Source organism: Metarhizium robertsii, assembly GCF_000187425.2.
Source record: "Metarhizium robertsii ARSEF 23 chromosome Unknown MAA_Scf_2, whole genome shotgun sequence".
NCBI classification, from domain to species: Eukaryota; Fungi; Ascomycota; class Sordariomycetes; order Hypocreales; family Clavicipitaceae; genus Metarhizium; species Metarhizium robertsii.
This window is the reverse complement of record NW_011942160.1, coordinates 5,203,193-5,223,284: the sequence shown is the minus strand read 5'-3', so window position 1 is coordinate 5,223,284 and position 20,092 is coordinate 5,203,193. Positions and strand designations below refer to the sequence as shown.

General features: G+C 51.1%; 7 protein-coding genes across 7 annotated transcripts; 1 reads left to right on the top strand and 6 right to left on the bottom strand.

Annotated features, from left to right (window-relative positions):
- Nucleotides 1-1,488: 1,488 nt before the first annotated feature.
- On the bottom strand, nucleotides 1,489-3,044 carry MAA_07906 (Alpha-hydroxy acid dehydrogenase, FMN-dependent; the record flags this gene model as incomplete). Its single annotated transcript, XM_007825904.1, has 7 exons — nucleotides 1,489-1,524; nucleotides 1,577-2,005; nucleotides 2,086-2,110; nucleotides 2,182-2,324; nucleotides 2,386-2,442; nucleotides 2,532-2,661; nucleotides 2,725-3,044. The coding sequence occupies 7 exons, from the start codon at nucleotides 3,042-3,044 to the stop codon at nucleotides 1,489-1,491; spliced, it is 1,140 nt and encodes a 379-aa protein (XP_007824095.1).
- Nucleotides 3,045-4,846: 1,802 nt separating this feature from the next.
- Nucleotides 4,847-6,718, bottom strand: MAA_07907 (protein-arginine deiminase type-4; the record flags this gene model as incomplete). The annotated part of the gene is made up of 1 exon (XM_007825905.1): nucleotides 4,847-6,718. One exon carries the CDS (start codon nucleotides 6,716-6,718, stop codon nucleotides 4,847-4,849), a length of 1,872 nt encoding a protein of 623 aa, XP_007824096.1.
- A 2,075-nt stretch (nucleotides 6,719-8,793) lies between these two features.
- Nucleotides 8,794-9,069, bottom strand: MAA_10870 (pyridoxamine 5'-phosphate oxidase; the record flags this gene model as incomplete). Its single annotated transcript, XM_011412789.1, has 1 exon — nucleotides 8,794-9,069. One exon carries the CDS (start codon nucleotides 9,067-9,069, stop codon nucleotides 8,794-8,796), a length of 276 nt encoding a protein of 91 aa, XP_011411091.1.
- A 3,479-nt stretch (nucleotides 9,070-12,548) lies between these two features.
- Nucleotides 12,549-15,839, bottom strand: MAA_07909 (N-acetyltransferase B complex non catalytic subunit; the record flags this gene model as incomplete). Its single annotated transcript, XM_007825907.2, has 7 exons — nucleotides 12,549-13,307; nucleotides 13,354-13,472; nucleotides 13,539-14,662; nucleotides 14,715-15,157; nucleotides 15,210-15,290; nucleotides 15,345-15,629; nucleotides 15,705-15,839. The coding sequence occupies 7 exons, from the start codon at nucleotides 15,837-15,839 to the stop codon at nucleotides 12,549-12,551; spliced, it is 2,946 nt and encodes a 981-aa protein (XP_007824098.2).
- A 573-nt stretch (nucleotides 15,840-16,412) lies between these two features.
- MAA_10869 (uncharacterized protein) lies at nucleotides 16,413-16,781 on the bottom strand (the record flags this gene model as incomplete). The annotated part of the gene is made up of 3 exons (XM_011412788.1): nucleotides 16,413-16,500; nucleotides 16,550-16,657; nucleotides 16,711-16,781. The coding sequence occupies 3 exons, from the start codon at nucleotides 16,779-16,781 to the stop codon at nucleotides 16,413-16,415; spliced, it is 267 nt and encodes an 88-aa protein (XP_011411090.1).
- A 189-nt stretch (nucleotides 16,782-16,970) lies between these two features.
- Nucleotides 16,971-18,361, bottom strand: MAA_07910 (Terpenoid cylases/protein prenyltransferase alpha-alpha toroid; the record flags this gene model as incomplete). Its single annotated transcript, XM_007825908.2, has 4 exons — nucleotides 16,971-17,276; nucleotides 17,334-17,623; nucleotides 17,702-17,747; nucleotides 17,798-18,361. The coding sequence occupies 4 exons, from the start codon at nucleotides 18,359-18,361 to the stop codon at nucleotides 16,971-16,973; spliced, it is 1,206 nt and encodes a 401-aa protein (XP_007824099.2).
- Nucleotides 18,362-19,179: 818 nt separating this feature from the next.
- On the top strand, nucleotides 19,180-19,869 carry MAA_07911 (Increased loss of mitochondrial DNA protein 1; the record flags this gene model as incomplete). Its single annotated transcript, XM_007825909.1, has 2 exons — nucleotides 19,180-19,317; nucleotides 19,384-19,869. 2 exons carry the CDS (start codon nucleotides 19,180-19,182, stop codon nucleotides 19,867-19,869), a joined length of 624 nt encoding a protein of 207 aa, XP_007824100.1.
- Nucleotides 19,870-20,092: the final 223 nt, after the last annotated feature.

Here is a 20,092-nt window from a genome sequence, read left to right as displayed (position 1 = left end):
TTCGAACGCCGTCTTAAGCCCAGATACCCTGCCCTTGTCGAGTGCGACAAGGGAAGGGTATCTGGGCTCAGAACGTAGTGTTCTATTCAGACTATAATAATCGACTTTAGGATATCAAAGGTCCTTGGTTTTGCACAAGTTTAGGAGGGCCAGAAGGCCCCTATAAATACAAGAAGTCGGTGAGGGCTTGTGCCTGAGGCAACCCTCGCTGAAGACCGACTTCGGGCCTCGTGACCCTTGCCTTTGTTGTTGTGTAACCTCAATTTATTGGCCCAACGCCCTTTGTTGTGTGCCAACCGTGTAACACAAGTAGCAGTCCTAGTGTCGCCCCAGGACAACAGCTTGCGTACAGTTCTCAGAACCACCAGATAATATTTGGATTTGATTAAATCATGATTCGGCATCTGTACTTGTATATCCTGGAAATTTGTAGTCGGTGAGAAATTAAAATATGCCGCGTGGGGGTCAGATTTGATGGCTTCGGCCAATGTCAGCAAGTGTACAACCATGAGAAGAGCAGTTGACAGACCTAGGAACACTACCACCAGCGTATAAAGTTGCAAAGGCTATGACGCTCCAAGAACACGAGCAAGGTCCAAGTTCTGGTCTCTGTTAGCGGTAAAGATGTCAACTAAACTGAGTCATCTTCTCGGGCCGGGCCGGGCGATGACACACACCGTCGCTCGGGACAATCAAGACGGCCATTACTTGGGATGGCATGAAACAAGTCCAATCCCGCGATCCGGTCTCAAACCTTATCGGGGATTATATTTTTCACGGTTTCAGCATGCCTTTGCATGGGCCGCTAACACGAGTCACCACATCACTGCCAGAGTGCCGCCAACAGGCATGCAATGACCTCCAAAGAGCCCCAATGGTCTATATCTCGGTGTCAAGTGGTTTTTGAAAATTGAAACACGATCCGTCATAATTGCCCGCTATCATGGTGCGAGGGCTTTGCGGATTTGCGTCCGCTCGAAGCGCGTGCCGCGGTCCACGCCTTGAAGGGCTGATCATCTCCGACACCAGTGGAACGGGCGCCTATATCGTGGCAGCAAATCAAGAAAAAGGTTTTCGGATATCCAGCCAACTACATGCTCATCTTCAAAGTTGCACGAACCACGTTCAGTCACGCTAAATCAAAGACATCGCCCAGTTCCCGCAAAAGTTCACCACAGGTCAAGCCAATTTGCCAAAACCACAAAAGTCTATGCTCTATTCATCCATTTTGACTGAAGAAAAAAACGCTCTTCGGGCAGAGATATACAATGAAGCCAAAAAACTACAAGTCTCCCATAATCATGATTCTTCGCCAGGCGATGCGACTACACCAAGTTTCCACGAACCACCCAAGCAAACGCAGCTCAAGAATTTCTCAAAAGCAGCAGAGCTAGTCATGGCCAGCCATGAATTCCCAGACTTGTCAGTCCTCGCACCAACAATGGAAACAAAAAACACCGAAAATTGTGTCCAGTCATTCGTAGATGTTTACATGGCCCATCCGTTAGGCTTCTTCCACTCGACCTTGAATCATTCATTAGACGCAGCTCAAAAACGAGGAAATGGAACCACTTACACAATCCGAGCTGACGTTCCTCAGGTCGGGAATGCCCAGGTTTCCAGCGTCAATAGCTATCTCGTGCTTCATAATCTGGATGACCTTTTCCACACCTGCCTGGCCGTAAATGTTGGAATACATAAACGGGCGACCCAGGCCGACGGCCTTGACACCAAGAGACAGGAGCATGATGGCGTCGACGCCGTAGCGGATGCCGCCGTCGGCGAGCACCTCGATCTCCTGGAACATCTTCGGGTCCTTTTCGTACATCTCGAGCGCGACCTCGAGGGCGGACGGGGACCCGTCGAGCTGTCGGCCGCCGTGGTTGGACAGGATAATGGCCGGGACCTTGCGCTTGATGGCCTCCTCGGCGTCTTCGACGGTCATGATGCCCTTGAGAATGATGGGCAGCTTGGTCTGGTTTCTGAGCTGCTCGTAAAAGGTCCACTACAACGGTTCTTGTTAGCTGCACGTTGCGCTTTCTACACTCGGCGCCGGGGGCCACGCTTCAACTAGACTCTACTTACGCTAAAGGCAGAATACGACGAGTCTCTATTGGCCATGGTTAGAATATGTGACGAGCAGGGCGCCGAATGCGCACCCTTAGTAAAGGGTTTACTTACGCGGAGCCTACTCCGAATCTTGCCGCGCGGTGTCGGTTTCCGTCTGCTGCAGAGTCGACCGTGAAAATAATGGCCTTTGCACCGGCCTTTTCGGTCCTTTCAAAGAGCTCCTTGTTGAAGGTTTCATTGGATTCCAGGTACAGCTGGCGGAGATGCATGGTTAGTATCAGAATGGGGGAAACTGGGCAGAATGTCCAAACATACCTGCTGGAACAGGACCTGGCCTGGTTTCTTGGCAGCAGCAATATCCTCAATCGAACGCTGTGCGAACAATGCAGGCTGTTTTGGGGAGATGGACAATCAGCACATGTCTTGATTTACCAGAACATGATGGGCAATGGCATCTGTACCATGTAAAGAATGTTGCCGGCGGCAGCGCCCTTGACAAAGTTGATTTCAGCATCGGCGTGTGCGTAATCTGCTCGTGCGCAGGGGCTAATGAAGAAGGGCGCGGAAAAGTTGTGGCCCAGGATGGTAGTTCTACGGTTATTATATCAGATGGTGGTTCTCTTTGGTTTGGGTGTCTTCTACGCGACAACGTACGAAAGAGTAGACTCAATGTTGGAAATATCTACCAGCACCCGTGGGCGAAGACGGTAACGGCGGTAAACCTCGAGGTTGTTGCGATAAGAGTACTCTCCGGCGGCGCCATTGCGGTAGTAGGTGAAGTTTCTGGTGGGCAAGTACTTTCTGGCGACGTATTCAAAGTCGGGCAGGCCGACGATGGCCTTGATGTCAGGCAGGGTGCCGTTGGACGAGCACTTTAGTATATCTTCAATGCCAGTGTCTGGCTCGTTGAGGAATGGCCGGGCTGCAAGGGCACTCGAGGCCAAGAGGGATACAACTCCGGCTTGGATACGCATCTTGGGCGGTGGTCGGAAACAAAGGGCACGGCGGGGGAGGAGGAACAAACTTTGAAACTCAAAAGACTAGTACTCGCCGTAACTCTTGGGGTTGTATTGCAGTCACCAACACTACGGACGATGCGTATATACGTATATATAGAGAGAGCCGGCTTGAGGCTCGAGTCATGGGTACGGAGCCTGATTATCAATGCGCAGCGGCATGGCCCCAGGGCGCCGAGCAGTACGCGTACTAGCTGGCCGTGTGATTTAGTCAGCCTGCATCTTGCCCTTGATTGATGCTTCATGACAAAACTGGCTCGGTGGAGAGAGAGCGTGCCCTGGTGATGTGCCGAGGGTGGCTCTGTAGATCGGCGCGGCCGGTTTAGGAAGCTGGAGCCAGTCAGCGCGGGTTCCGAGACGCCAGGCACCAGACCACTGGGCCTTTATGCGCTTAGTTTTATGCATTTTTCATGCTGGATCAGATCGACTTGATTGCAGTGCCGCCGTCATGCGCAAGGATCTATGTGGCCCGAAACATGACGCGTGGAAATTACAGGGCTGCGTGGAGGACTCTGGCCAAGCCCACCGTTGACACCAAGAGACTGCAGCACTGCAGCAGGATTGACATCTGGATAATGTTAATACAGTATAACCCCTGTTTGATATTTATTTGGCCGGGGATTTGCTGCATGACGCAAGATGCCCGCGTCTGTCGCACATCAAACCGCAACCACGTTGTTTGCATAAGATGGCCCCGGGGAGCGGACAAGATGACAAGAGCTAAAACGTGCCCTTGGTCACTCCCGTCCAACTAGTATTGCTTTCCCGTCGGTTGGGCGCGGGCTGAGATGGTCTTGATGTCGACTTGGCAGCGCCATGACGCAGTCGGCGGGGAGCATGAGCATGATGAGGCTGAAGGCAAGACTTGGCGTCCCTTTTCCAGGGATGATGGGATGCCGGGCGCCGAGCGGGATCTTGGTGGAGGCCGCGCACCACTTTGGAGGCTTCGTCTCGTCTTTGCTTTCGCATTCCGTAGGCCGTCGCTAATGATGATACATGTCTGGTATATATTGATCAGATAAGAGTCGGGTCGGTGGGCGACTGGCAAACTAGCCACGACGAGAGCAGAAATGGGCGTGCAGAAAATCTACCAAAGCGGGCCTTGTACGGAGTAAAAAGGTCAACTTTGCCAAGACTGACTCATGTAAGCCAAAAAGATCTCGCCCACCGCCTACCTTTTTGCTTGAACGACTCTGCCAAAAGTGGAGGCCTCACACAATTCTTCTGTTTTTCCTTTCAACACTTTCCCATTGCTCCACCTTCACTCGATGATGGAGGCGGCTTCTTTATTCCATGTTGAACTGTCCACCGATTGGCCAAGCTCCGCGGCCAAGTTCAGTCTGGCACGTCACCTGCCCAAGATAAATAAATGCGCTATATGTCGTCCAATTCCAACATCGAACCAGCATATAATCCAAATCGTAGGGGGCGCAGTATCCGTCAACTGCGGCATGTAGCTCCAGGATGGGCAAAGCCAAGACACAACAAGGATTTCACTCACAAATACTGAACAGCAGTTTAGGCAACATCCCAAACGCTTCCACGCGGCAGACCAGCGGTACTCGATGTCGAAAGTTTGGACGCGTGAAAAAACATATTGACTGGGTACAAATATATATTGACAGCTAGCAGTATACAACAAGAACAAAGAGAAGGCGTATCAAGCCAAGTTTGCAACAGCTCCAAGTCGCAAGTCGCATCCCCCGTATATCCATGTCCGTATCTACCCAAATATCTAGCCCGAGACGGCAAAGCAAACCCTACCACCACTTTTTGGAAGCGTCACGAGCAACATTGGTGGCGCAGTGAACCTCGCCAGCGTGGGCGTGGTGGTCAAACCAATCATCAATATACGTAATATTGAAGCCATACTTGGCATACTCTTTATTCGCCGCCGCCGCAAGGATATCGGATCCGTCAATGACCGGCCCCCACGGATTAGGCGCCAAGTACTGGCCGTTGTTGAACACGACGCCGTTGATAACGGCAGGATGAAAGGCAACGAGCAGGTCCTCGGGCTTCGCGGCCTGGCGGCGGTCCAGCCGAGCCTCCCCGTCTTCCTCCCCAAACGCGGGCATGAGACCCTCGCGCTCGCTCCTCTTGCGGTCCCTCTCCTTCCCCCACTGGCGTCTGAGGTCGTCCCATCCCTTTCCATGCACGTAGTACAGTGCGGGGATGCGAATAATGTCGGCGTCCGTGATGCCCGTCTCCCTCTTCATGATTTCAATGTTGGCCTGGATTCTCGCAGCGGCAAGCAGGTTCCTCTCCTCAAACTTCCAACGTCGAAGCACACCGTCAATGGTATCAGAGGGCAGATACGAGAATTGGGTGCTAAACGTCAAAAATTCAATATCGTGGAGCATGTGAGGACGGGACATGGCTTGCGTCGCGCCGTGGCCCTCCTGTTGGGCCTTTTTGAAGAGGTCCAGAGCAAGCTTGGGGTCGTCGACAACCATGACCCAGCCGCGTTCATTGTTCGCCGGCAAGAACTGCATGAACTCGTCCGTGTGGCCGACTCGTAGCCAGTCGGTATCGATTTCGATCGGAGGCTGGACCTCTTGGGCCTCGAGAAACGCAACCATGTGCGGCTTCGTGCCGAGCTTGCTGCCCATGACGGCCCGTCCATTCGGATAGTGTTTCCCATTGTGGCTGTGAGGAGGGACAGTCTCGAGGTTTCCCAGCGAGTCGATGCCCCATAGGGGACCGTCGACCACCGGGGGGAGATGCTGGACTGCGGCGACGGACGCAGATCGCAATTGTTTGTAAACGTTTCGGCCACTCACGTCGCGTTGATTTATTTGGCTGCTTCTGATGAGGATGCGGAGGACCACGGGACCGTCTGGGCCGGGAATGCTCGTGTACCCAGCCTCAAACATGTCCTGCGCCCAGGTATCTTTTCCCGTGTCGAACTTGGCGACGGGCGCACCGGCGTCGCTGGCGTACTTTTCCACATTCTCGATGAACTGCCTCGTACCCTGGCTGTGGCTCCTGATGGAAGCAATGTACACCTGTGTCAACTGTTGCAAGTGGTGGTGTATCAAGACGGGAGCCACGCGAAGCTGCACATTGTCGGCGGCGGACTCGCCGTTGTCAGTCAGGTTGAAGTGAACTCTAACCCTGCCATCCCATCCGCCGGGTCGGCGCACATCCCGAGCGTCAATGCCGAGCTCCAAGCCAGCACGCAGCTCAGCAGCCTGGAACACTCGGCTATCATCGACGTAGGCCCAGTCGTTGCCGGTCTTGTGGAAAATTCGGACTTTATCCTTGGCCAGGTCACCGGAAACGGTAATTCGACCCTGGGCCGCGTCGGTCAGCCCAGAATTCGGGAGTGTTTGCAGAGGAGCCAAGAATTTGGGGTTCCGTAGAACGTTATCAGAAGCATCGTTGCACTTGTCGAGATCGGCAAACGGAGTTGTTTCGGTGATTTGCTCGGAACATCGACCATCTGTATCCGCGATATTGGCCATGAATAGTGCTCCGCGCTCCTCGGTCCAGGCTTGTTTTCCTTGAGCATCCGACGTGACATCGAGCTGTCCGTCTCGGTTTGTGTCTGCTAGAATGACGGCTTCCAGGGCACGGCTGGAGGCCGCAAGGCCAAGGGCCATAACGACCGCTTTGCCAAAGGAGTGCATGACGAAAAGAAGTGCAGCCTTCGAGTATGGATGAGCTGACGAGGAAGGGAAACTCGAACGAGCTGTTGCTTGAGGTCTCTGCTAAAGGAGGTTCATTTGTTCACGGCGGATGCAGCTCCTTTATAGTCGACGAGTGCGCGTAGGAGCGGCGGTCCGCAACAAAGAGGCCTGGGGGTTTCTGACATCTGACCATGGCGAGTCAAACGCTGTCGCGATATCTGCTGATGGGACATGAATTCTCGTCGTGCCTCGACCGAAAACGCACCGATTCTGAAATTGTGAGGGCCGAGGAGTGGAGGTGGATGAGCTGCCGGTTGCTGTACGGAGTACGTATTCTCGTGATGTTGTGACATATTAATCACAATGCTAAGGGAATGAGGGAACAAGGGTTACGTCATGCCATGGTCTTATTTTGAGGCTTGGATTCATGCTTGACATAGCGGACGCGATGTATGTTGTGAATTTTACAACGATAGGTACTGACGGCGTGGAGGAGAAAGACAGACAGACGATAGGAGCCACAGTTGAACAGGGGTCCATAGAGGAAGCGTCGAGGTTACATTAGAATCGCCAACCCGGTGACATGAGCTGTGGTATGACTAGTTTCCTCGAAAATACTCCACCTCTACCTTTGTCTTGACTAGCTCTACGTTGTTTCCAGGTGTTAACCACGGTTTGTATAACATGGTAAATGTTGCATCTCCGTAGTCGAGTAATACATAGTATGTGCTCTATCATGAGCTAGCTCGATTCGCACCACGGTCGAGGTTGACAGATGAATGCAGGGCAGTCGCACGATGCTTAGATAATGCTAGAGTCAGCCATTGATTCATCAATTGATGTTATACGGAGTAGAATATAGGGGCCACTGGACGGACAGCTCCCGACGTTAAAACAGGCCGGGATGATGTAATCAATTGATCGCTTAACCAATTGATCCCCGACCACGGATTCAATATGAGTAGTCACAAAAATTACGCAAGCTCAAGCTCCACCATGGCAGTTTCCGCCCACACGGCTGAATCATTCAAGCCCGGGAATGAATAGAAAATAAACGAACTATTATTAATTTATTCCCTTGCAGTAATATATTCTGGCAGCAACCACGACATGTCTGCCGGTCAAATGAACAAACCGTCGACCCCAGCTGCCTGCCCATACACAGTGCGGAAATTATCAGACCACGCAGGTTCCTCATCTGCTGAATGCTGCAGTGGAACACGCATGATTCAGACGTGAAGAAATAATGGCCCGGTGCTATAAGATACATCACAGCCGGGCTAGGATATGTATCAAAGGTGCAGGCTGGACCCTGTGCGTGAAATGGCATGTCTCGTGTTCGTAGTCGCCTGATGCCAGGCTATGTATGTTGCCGACCGTGGATAGGAGACGACGGCTCGACAATGGTCGGCAAGCGCGTCAAGACCGGTATAATAGCGATATAAGCAGAATACATGGCCTTGGGATTAAATAACCTCGGCACATATCCAACTGATAATTTCCCAACTGCCTCGGCTTCTACCGGCATTGGGTCAACCCATCAGAATAAGAAAAAACAAGAACAGAAAAAAAGGCAAACGGCACGTGTAGGTGCTTATTTTTCATTTTATTTTTTTCATCTGTTTGTATTTCTAACCATGTTCCCGGATTATCTTTCCTTGGTGAGGAGTTGGGCTAACCATCCACCTGTCTGAGGAACAAGTCTTGGTCAACAACAGGCTTTGGTAAAATATCCCATGACAACAAGCCCGGACATCAATCATCTCGTTTTAAAAGGTGTTGGTGAGCCCATTTCATCATATACATGCACATGAATGGATTCTCGGCCAGCCGCGCATGCAAGAGCCAGAATAGCCTCGGCACGCGGGTGCTTACCAGTACGACGTTTCGCGCAGCTCTGCTCCATGATAATATTTAGAGTCTGATCCCCACATACAAGTTGAGTTGGCAACCTTGTTATAATACAACACCAGCCCCGAGTTGTAGCCACTGCCCCAAAGAAAGAAAGTCGAGCACACCCGCATCTTGCTTCGTGAGATTCAAGGACGTACATCAACAACACTCCCTTCACACCATTATACTTTGGGCGTAATCCCCTTGCCTTCATTCTCTATCCTCACGCCCTTGTCCCCCGCCGTACCCTCCTTGGGGCTGTTGCGGTCATCGTGCTTGTACACTCCCGGTTCCGCAGAGAGGGGAACCTGTCGAACACCATCGTCCTTGTAGACCCCCGGCTCTGCAGACAGCGGAACACGACTGTCCTCGGTGTCCTTGTTTGTATGTTGCGAGTTTTGCGTCGGCACGCCGCCCTTGGTGGGTTGTGGCGTCGTCGAAGAGTCCGTCTTGGGCATCTTGATTCTTGACCAAGGATGTGTTCTTGGCGGAGAAAGAAAAAAATACCAAGTGATATGATGGAAGTTTTACTTTTCATGCGGATTGAAAGCATTTGCGAAGAGGGAGCGGCTATATATTTCCAGGGTCGGGAGCGTTAACGTCACCTTGCCGTCATTGGACGCCCGCTACAACCAGAGGTTGATGAGATCATCGATTATAATTTATACCAGACTCGTGCCACGCTCCACTATTCGGCTGTTCAGTCATAGCTCTCACCACCCAAGGTACATGTAGTGCCTATTAGTAAAGCGGTTATAACTATTAGCCCCAGTCATCGTCTTCACTATCAGACATGACTGGCCAGGAGGATACCCACGGGTACCCATGGCTATCCATCTTTACACCTTGGTCAAAGGCATTGTTGGCTCGGCTGCATTGTTATTGGTTTACAAGTCAAGATGACAGCCCCAATCGATGGCTTGCCGCTTGACTGGCAAGCTGGTCACAGACGCACAGAGCAGGAGTATATCTCTCTGAATGTGCGCAGGTCTAATTTTTGTAACGGGCCAGGGCTCTAGCTAATAATAAGTAACTAAGATTTTAAAAATATATAAGTATATAAAAATATACTAGTTTATTATATCTAATAATTACGTATCTTTAAGTATCTTTGAGTATCTTCAAGTATTATGAAAGAAGTGAGCTGAATATATCAATTGGACCTGCGCACATTCAAAGGGATACAATCTCTAGGACAATATAGGTACCGAGCCCGAGATGGGAATGATCAACACGGGCGGAAAACTTGCCCTCGTCGACTCTTGTGCTACAGAAAATGCCCCAATTGTCAACAGGGTATGTAATGGTCCGTCACACCCAGCATCTGGCGTCTTGCTCACCGTCTCTAGCTGATTCAATCCGAAGCCATCATTTTGGGCAACACCACTCTTTCGGTTCGTCACCTCCTTGCAACATAAAGCTGGCGTGTTAACTAAATACAGGAAATGATGTATTTCAAGTTTGTCTGCCTTGCCTTTTCAAACACGCACGCTACTTGCTTACCCTTGTAGGGGAACCGGCATACGATATTGCTGTAGCAGCCGGCTTCGCACCGGTGGCTACCGGAACGGAAACTGAAGGATCTGTTGTATCGCCAGCTACGCGGCAGTCACTTTGGACAATCAAGCCTGCCCTTGGAACTATACCTAACCAAGGAATCATCCCAGTCAGCGGTGATTTTGATATTGCTGGCCCAGTTTGCAAGACTGTCCAGGATACCGCAGTTGTGCTGGCAGCCCTCGGACAACGTTGTGACAAGGGCTTGACGAAAGGGCTTGGAGCAAAAGGGCTCAATTCAATATTAATCTCGAAGGGTCTCTAATGTCTTGAGTTACTAAGAGGAAAGATGAGAATAATAACCGCTATATATACATAAAAGGAACGCCCAGGCCTAGGGCTCTTGCCCGGGCATGTGTTCCGGCCGTGTAACTAATAAGTCCCGTATCGGTGAGGCCCCTTTATTGGGCTTCACGATCTGTTGGGCCTTTTCCGTGTAACAAACGTCATCAGCCGAGTGTCCGTCATAAAGGAGGTAAATGCCCGCCTTTAAGGGTCTTGAGGGCTGGAGGGAGATCCGAGTTGGTACCTTGGACCCGGATACGTCTAGATACGACGAGTCATTCCAGAATCTTGTGCCAGAGGCAATTTATCAAATTGTGAGCGCGTGTTGAATCCAAACAACCCCTATCGACGGTACAACGCTGACTTGCCGGCAGAAATCTGCTACATGAGCGGATTCGAAAACTGGCGGGCGCTTACCACCCCGACGCCAGTCTTAGGCCTACTTCGGGTTTCAACTTTGCCAAAGGCAACCCTTTCGTCGAAGTGATGGGTATGTCGTAGGATTACAAAATCGTACAGCCCATGAGTGAAGCGCTGAAACATCAATAGTGGCAGATTTCCAGTCAGACCTCAATAAATACCTCGAGGGCACCCAAAATTCGGTGATATGCTCTGCAAAAGACTTGGAGACCTGGAATACAGCTCACGCCGAGCTTGATCTCCCTCCTGGCACGTGAAAAGCGGCCCGCTGCTCATGCTCACATGTTCAACCCTATGCCTCTACAAGACCACTCGCACCGCTAATCCATGGACAGAGTATCCGAACCAAACTCTCATCCATCGCTCCATCGTGTTTGATAAATCATCAGATATCTGGCAGAGATCTATGGAACAGATCTTCCCGGATACTGTGGAGAAGTATGACATCAATGTCATCATTGTCCCGTCAGATAGCTGGTTCAGCCAGTACGGAGTACTCCGCTGCAACTGGTCAGTCAAGTCGTTATTTCTCCTGGTTGTTGGCCGGTTCTAGCTGACGGATGGTTTCTAGGGCATCCACTGTGTTCACTACCTCTTTGGTACATCGTATACAACGGCAGACCCATTGGATTGACTGCCATTGCCAAGAGCGAGGTAATATTGCTGGCTTTGATGAGTGCTTTTGAAGCCATTTTCTCCAGACAACCTCCATTTTTTTTCTTGAGCATGAACATTGAAGATGAATGAGACACTATCTATGATGAGGGGCCCTCCCAGAACAGAACAAGATGGTAGAGGGCGCTCAATACGCAGATTTCTTGATGTCATGCCATGCATACGTATCTCCTTCCATTGATTCATCACGCAGTGGTGAAAAAAAAGAGTATTAGTCACAAACGGGAAATGACAATAAGTGCCAGTAGATCTCACCGACATACTCCCTTGATACTCTATCCGCGGACCGCAGATCAGACTTGTCTACAGTCTCAAAATCACACATGGCAAGGGGACGTTAATCAGTCGAGGTATTTAATAGACGCCAGCAATTCAGGATTCGAACACGACAGTTCCCGTCCAAGTACTTGGCTCGTCGTCGCTGAGGTGTCGCCCGGCTCTCTTAAGGCCATTTTCCACAGTCTGGCCCGTCAAAGAGGCGAGATCGATGAAGCCATGCGAGTAACCCTCCCACTGATCACACTTCATTTACTGTAAAGCCTTGGCTGTACTTGGCATATCTACTTTTCGCAGTACGATTTTGAACAAAGTACTCGTTACCGCCGAGCTCATTCAGCCTACATGTACCAAGGGAGACAATGCATCAACCGTCGCGAGGCTGGAAAGAAACCCACAAGGCCATTTGATCCATATGGCAATCGCAGGAAAAATCACGGCTATCGTACCAGTTTACCAGCATCCGGCAAGACATAGAGAGTCAAGAATTTCGCACAGAATGCACAAGTCTGCGACGACACATTTAATCGCCAGTGTGTGGAAGTCGTCATCACCACCCTCATGCAATGTTGGGGGCTTGCCCGGGCCATCGCAAGCAGCTTATTCCAGCCCGGGTGCGTACATCTCGTAACTCGTACCTGGCCGGTCGGAAGTTCGTGTTAAATCTAGACACTTGGTTGCTGCTACAAACGATATACCCAAACTCTAAAACGTGATTTTTAATTCATGTCCATTTTACCTGGCCCCAACCGGCAAGATTTTGTCTCCAGCTCTCAACTACTTCCTTCAAGGTGCCGTCCTCCACCAAGTCATTCAATTCCCTGCCACCGTCTTCGAATACCCAAGGCCGTAATTTTCCAACAAATTCGCTTCCGGTGCCCACCTCCTGCTTCAATTGAGCAATCAGCGACTTGCCATCCTTCAAGCCTGCCTCTGCAGCAGCTTGCAGTCCCTTGACTTGCGATACTACTTCTTTCGGCAAATTGCTGCTCCCTGATCGATCGCGTTCCTTTTCTCGCTCGTTAAACGACAAAATCCACTGCGCAGTCAACTTGGCAGCCATGGCGGTGTCGCGAAGCATTGTTACCTCATGGAACGACCGCAGCGCTGATACAGTCTGTGCGACAGTACCATCAAGCTTAGGCAGCTCGTCAAGCTGCGTTGTTATCGCCGCCTTGACAGCCTCGGTGATTTGGCTGAAGATGCCTGAAAGCGGTGCTGACTTGTCGATGCCTACGCACAGCGGAATCAATGTGGCCAGCACATTAACAGCCTCGTAGTAAAGCATCTCGCTTGAGGTGCAATGGCCCGACGCCTTGTGCACAAATTTCGACATGGAATTGCCAATTCGGCACATCATTTCAATGACAAAGGTATTGTCGATGCCCATTACCGCTGCAGTAGCCTTGTAGACTGTTGGAGGCCGGTATGACAGGATATCCTGAAAGGCTTCGGCCAGAAGTGCCAGGTGACATCGAGTATTCTACATCATTAGCAACTGGCCGACATGAAAATCGGTGTATACTCACAGAAGGGCCGGGGCCAAGACGGAGTCGTTCGTGAACCGGTCGCGATGAGTAGCAGTCCCACGACGGAAATGATCCGTGGTCAACAACGTTTCTCAGTACCAGGTCATCAGGGACCTCGTCTGAGTGTGTCAAAAAGAAGAAGAAAATTAGCACAGCCCGGGGCGAAATCCAACACAAAAACTTACAAAACCGAGCATCGTTCAAAAACTCGCCACAGGGCTCGCCAAGCAGTCTATCTGCTCGAACCTCCTCAACCAGACTCATAGCCCTCGTACAACCAGATCTCAGGTTCTCAATGTATTTGGGCATGTCAATGATGCTCCCATAGCTAGCTTCTTCGAACGCATCAATTAGCCGCCTTGGCATCTTTAGCTTCAGCGAATTAACGTAATGAGACCTCAGAGTCTCAACAAGCTCCCAGCCCCAGCTATCGGACGAGTCTAAAATGATTGGCGATACAGTCGATAAGCGATCATAAAATATGGGCGCAAGCGAGTCCACAATGGTTCTCTTTACCGCCAGACCATGCCAGGCTTCGCGGGACCTGTGCGCCGACCCCAGGAGAAGGTGTAGCTGCACTAGTAGAAGAGAAATCTGGCTGTGTTTGGGCGTGAGAAAAGCTTGGTGCTCGAGGATGAACAGCGCCCGCAAGAGATGCTGAGAAACAGGTGGGGATGAGTGAATGTACCCAGGTCGACTACGAAAAGCCAATTTGACATTACAAAATGCAACGGCAACGGAGAGTTCTGGCAGAATTTCGTTCTGGATGACAGGATTCTCGCCAAAGTCTTTGCTTGCGGACTTATATGCGGCTAACGCCTCCTCGGATATCTTTGTCAAGCAGGTCGGACACGACTCTGACTCAAACTTGGCATTGCAAACCAAGCATTTTGAACTGGGTTTCTCCCCGGCGATTGGCACTCGTCCAATTGGACAAGTTGAAAGCAAGTACTGTGTCTTCAGAGAGAGCAGACTAACCCTGGCGCGCTTTATGGGGTCGTCAACAGATTGTACCAACTGAGCGATGTAAGTGTACGCAACGTGCTTCAGGCCCGAGATGTCCAGCTGCTCCAAGAACTCCTTAACATCGTCAAAGCACGCAGCACTTGACTTCTGATCCTGGATATAGTTGAGCAACTCCCTCAATCGTAGTGAAAAGGGTTGATCATCCTTCATGTCGTCATCGTCATGCGTTTGTAGCGTGAAAGCGCTGGAAACGCGAGCCAAAAGTACATTTCGCTTGTAAATAGGTTTCAGACCACTGGACCGCGCCAGCCTAAGCATCAAGCTTTTTATTCGTGCCACGATTCTTCTCAATGTCAGCCTCCTCAATCAACGGGTGGCAGCAGGAACAGACTTACTCTGTGTTGCAGCTCTTAAGATAAGATGCGCCTTCAATAAAGTTCTTCCACACCAGCCAGTCACAGGCCAGTAGCGACAACTCCCCATTCTCGTCTGTGTGTGACAAGCATGATTCGCAAAGATTGCACAGTGCCTCCCAATCTTGTTGCTTGCGGTAATTTGCTGCCGTCCGCTGGAAAAGCTCCTTTCTTCCAAGTCGAAATTGGGCAATGGGAGAAAATAAGGGGCTTTCAATGAGCGTCTTCACATCGTCCGCCGTTCCGTGCGTTTCAAAAATATCGTACAACAGTAGAATCTCCTCCTCGGTTTTAATGCCTCGCGCGGGCGCTTCTTTTGACTCAGATGCATGCGCCTGTTCAGCGAGTTGAGCCGCACGCTGTATTTGCCTTTGTGCGAGCATTCCATACAACTTTTTCTTCTCCGGGGGAGATTGACTGCTCGTCTGTGGTCACAGTCAGCAATTGTATAAAACGCCTGTGATCCCGTCAACCTACAGCTAGCATGTGAGTGATAACAATGTTCCAAAACATAAAGTCCCTCTCTTGGGAAAATGATCTATCGATAATGGCCGCAATCTAGTCCATCATTAGCTTTACACTGTGACTGGAATCTTCGTGGGCATGACATACTTGCTGAGCGCTAACCAAGTCCCAATGCAACAGACACGACTGCAAGCACCTCGTGGCCGCAATTTTATCCTTGGGCGCCGCTTTGACAGCCCTTACCCTCAATGGCCCAATCGTCTCTGGAAATGCATCCTCTGGAATCAGGTCTAATGTCGCCCACTCCAACAAGTCAATGCCATCCACATCCTTTACCACCGTCCCATCCTTGACAAACTTGTCCACAGCCTCAACGGCGGCAAACTTGGCGTTAGGGTCGTCCAATTGGCTCTCAGCGCATACTTTTACAATCTTCAATCCAAGTTAGTTCTAAGGCTTCAAGGAAAGCTATCACTTGCGGCCACTGTATTCTCCTGGATCTCTCACATCAAAGTACTGGTCGTTGAGAGTGCGCGCTCGTTGAGAGGCCAGTCTCATAGCCACAGACCAGTTGCCATCCTGAAAAGCAGATTGGAGCTGGATATCGACCCCGTTTCTCAAACGGGGGCGTTGACGACTCATGGCATATGGGAAGCCGTGTGCTTTTCGGGCACGAGGGCGATAGTTGAGGATTCAAAGGCTCGTTGTTCACATAAAATTTGGCGGGGCAGCTTTTGGAGGGGCTACAGAAGTTCTTCGTACAGTATATGCACTGTGCGTACATGCGGCACTCTTATCAGATGCTGTTTGCGACGTGGCATTTGAAAAAACTGAGACACATGATTGTTTTTATGAATGTCCTTCCATAATAGGTAGAGGAATTGGTATACAATGTCTGTCGCGACCTTTTACGCAGCCACACAACGCCCTTCCTGAAAGCCTCCAGTATCGTCCTTCGCCAACCCCCTTCCTAATCGCACAATAATATACATGATTGCTCCGTATATTGACACTATTCCATCATCGCTGGAAAGGATGCCAACTAAATCCCAGTGGCTATACGCAGCCGCCATTGGCGAGCTCGGCACTCCTCACATCAAATATTAAGGATGGGTCAATCTCCTGTAGTCACATCTTGATGTCATCCAACCCCAGATCATCCAAAGATGCCCCCGCGTTCCTTCTTTCGCCTCTCGGTCTACCAATCATCAACAATTAGTCCATCATAGCCTCGTCCGCGGCACACCCGCAGTCTTGAACATGGGCCATACGCACCCAGGCAGCCTTGCAGTCCCGATACGCCCTACAGCTGTCAGCACGCGTCGATCCCAATTTCTTGCGACAGCACATACTGAAAATACTCTCCGCACATAGATTTATCCCCCCCGTTCCGGTATAAACATTTATAACTTCGCTGCGCTGCCTCTTGGCACGGGTCGTAGAACTCGGACTTGGATTTCCTGTATTTGGTCAGTCAATGCGGCGTCATGTTGTATCGGCATGTGCGGCATACGTCTCGAATTTCTCTTTGCTCTTGATGTTCCACGGGTCCTTTTCGGACGCCGGGGGTGCTGAGTCTGACATGTCGGATGATGTGGTTGGGATGATTTCCAGACTCTGGATTGGCATGAAGTCATTCCACGGCAAAATATCGGCAATGGCTAAGCCCGGTATCATTCGCACAGTACGGAGTACAATAAACATCCACAGTACCAAATCACGTAAGTGATGAGTGTGCCACGAGGTCAATGTACCACGTCTTCGAATACGAAATTAATCCGCCTTTTTAATACTCTCCCAAAATCCATCGCCGTCAAAGTCACCCTTCCTGTTCCCAAATAAGCCAGCCCTTGCCAACTCAATCTTCCGCACCGTCTCCTTGCTGCAACACAACCCGACATCAAACTCCTTCAAGTCAGTGTCACCCATCAGCGCCAGCGCCGCTAATCCCAGATACGAATGATACAAATCAGGCGGCCCACCGGCATGTTTCGAAAAGCCGCCTATTCGATGTTGTGTGACATCCAAAAGGTACTGCCTAGAAGGGGGGATGTTGACGGCGTGAAAACTGTCCACCATCTACTCACCATCAGCAAAGCTCATCACCACTCGTGATACCAACCACCATGTACTAACCGCAAGGGTCCCGGCAACCCACCAGCAATAGCAAGTATCCGCCTTTTTATTCCACCGCCCATTATATCCCACGTGGGCGCAGTGATGTGACAAGCTCAGATCGCCAAGTTTGGCCTGCACGTAATTCGCATCTCCCTCGTCAGACTCATCTTGCTCTTGCTCAACGAGGTAGTTGAACTGTCTGTGAACAAGAAAGTGAATCAACGCATCGCGATCTGGTACCCCTTTGTCGACGGCTTCGCTTTTATGTGGCGCTGTTGATGATGCGGGGCGATCGAGCATGTATAATGCTGCGATCGCGCAGTAGGCATAGCCGGCTTCTCCTATTAGCATTTATTTAGAATCGAAAAAGGCGTCATCTTACATACCGTGAGACTCGTGTTGCGATAACTCTGCCGCGCCACCATCGTACGTCTCCTCGCAATTAGCTCCCAATTCATGTCGAATGTCATGTAAAAACCTACCTGCGTATGTCGTATGTGATCAACCATCCTCTCAACGTCAATGTCCTCCTCATCCCCTTCCCCACGGAGCATCCACCTAATTGCACTCGCCAGGTAGCTATGACGGGTATCTCTCCCTCCCACAGCCTCTCCCTCCCACAATACCTGGCCAAAACTCCCGTCCGGTCTCTGCAATTTCGTCACCCACCGGAGCAGTTTGCGCCGCCGTACGCCTGCAAAGGCCGCTCTTGCCTCGTCGTCTGTTCCAGCGGCAACGCCTAACAAGAGTAGGGCGAAGAAAGTTGTAGCCAGGTTTGCTGACCCCTTTGTCGCATCTTGTCCTGACATAACATGGGTTGGGCTACCGCAGAAACCGCCGTCGGGATGCTGCAGGCTCAGCACCCAGGAACGAATGGATGAGCGCTCCTTCGAGGTGAATGGCACGGAAAGCAAATCGAGGGCCGAGACAATGAAGAATGCGAATGTAAGGCGTGTGGAGTCGTTGGTTGTGTATGCCGAAGGGAGATAGCTGGTGAAGCAGCGTTGCCAGTACTTGACATGTCGTGGCTTGTCGAGAGACGCCATGGTGCTGGGCGCCAGGTGCAATTGTCTACTTTGAGTAGTCTTGTTGCCTAGCAGATATGAACATCATGTCAATCCCTCTGCATGCAGCATCGCAGACGTTGAAGATGATGGTGCTTGAACGAGGGCTGATGAAGGGCTCAGGGCCCCTTCCCCACCCCCACCAGGCTTCCGGCAAAGCTCAAGCTCCAACGTCACCTGCAGCTACCGTCTGGTAGGTACTCCGTATGCCTTCCTCCACCGAGTCCACCTTTCTTCTTTGTAAAAACATCCAAGAAGCTCAACGCCACACCGTTTCTTGTACCACGTCCAAGCCACGCCCCTGCATTCCAGTCCCTCTCTACCGACTACCCCTGTCCAGACTCTACACGTCGACCAAAATACGTGTCGCATCCTCAACCACCGGACCCCAGTGACGCTGGTCGCAAAGCCAGCTACATCTGAAGGCCGTGTGACTCTGCGCCCGAAGTCCATCATTCGACAAACCGACCAGCTTCCCAAGCTTACCAGGACCAGACTTTACTTTTCTTCTACTCCGTAGGCTACGCATCGTTGGTTCTTCCAGCCTCTGTTTCCCGGTCTGCGATTCTGAAACATTCAAAAACGTGTCCTCGTCCCATGTCGCTTCGGACGACCGTTTCGACCATTCTATAGTTATTAACCATTTACACTGCGACTCGCCTTTACAAACGCCCCGTCTCTACAACCGGCCCCCATCGCAGCACTGACCAAATACTCTCCCATCTTGCCAAGCAACTAGCAAACTCACCATTCGGCTACCGTCCAAAACCAACAATCAACAACCCATCACACCCACCGCCATGGCTCTCATAACATCCCAAACCCTCATCACGTCCATATCGCTCTTCCACATCACCCTGGGCTTCTTCTTCCTCACAAATCCCAGCACTATCAACGACCAAATCCTCGTCCAAGTCCTCGGCCAAAGCATGGGAATCGTAAGCAACCACGGCTACCCAATCTCTCCATCCCCAAAACCAAGAAAACACGGCTAACAACAGTAGCCCTTTGCGCGCGGCTTCGACACACAATCCCACACACTCAGCTTTCTAGCCGTTGTCCTTGCCTTCTTTGGCTTCAGCGACCTCCTCTCGCTGGGTATGCCCGAGGAGCTAGGCTCCCTGTACTACTGGGGGACACAAGGTACTCTTTCCCGCCAACCGTACTCACACCAAGGAGTTGCTAACGGATTCCCAGCCCCCATGCGAGCCTTCCTCTCCATGACACTCACCTTCTACACCTACACGTTCGGCCCGTCATCCCCTCTCTACGGCGGCGCAACGCACCGCACCCGCGGCGGTTACAACGCTTCATACTCGGCCGCCTCGTGGGGCGGCGACGGTCTCAAGAACCGCGTCTTCTTCACATTTGTGTTTATTGAGATGATTGCCTGGTTTTGGGTATGGGTTACGCTGAGGGAGGAAAAGGCCGGCGTGGTGGAGAGGATGAGAACGGGTGCTGCGGCCAAGAGACGCACGAACGAGGAATGACGGTCTATGATGCGGGGGGCGGAGGAATCCTGTTTGATATTTCCTGGCTACGGCCAGAGGGGGTGATGTTGGATATTAATGCCCAGGGCCGGCGTAGGATTATACCCAATTTACGACACGTTATCAAGTACTACATATTTTGTAGCCTGTGACGTCACCTGCACGGCATGTAGAAATTTGCTGTATCCCGTTGAGAATTGTGGATTGTGCCGGTGACGGACAG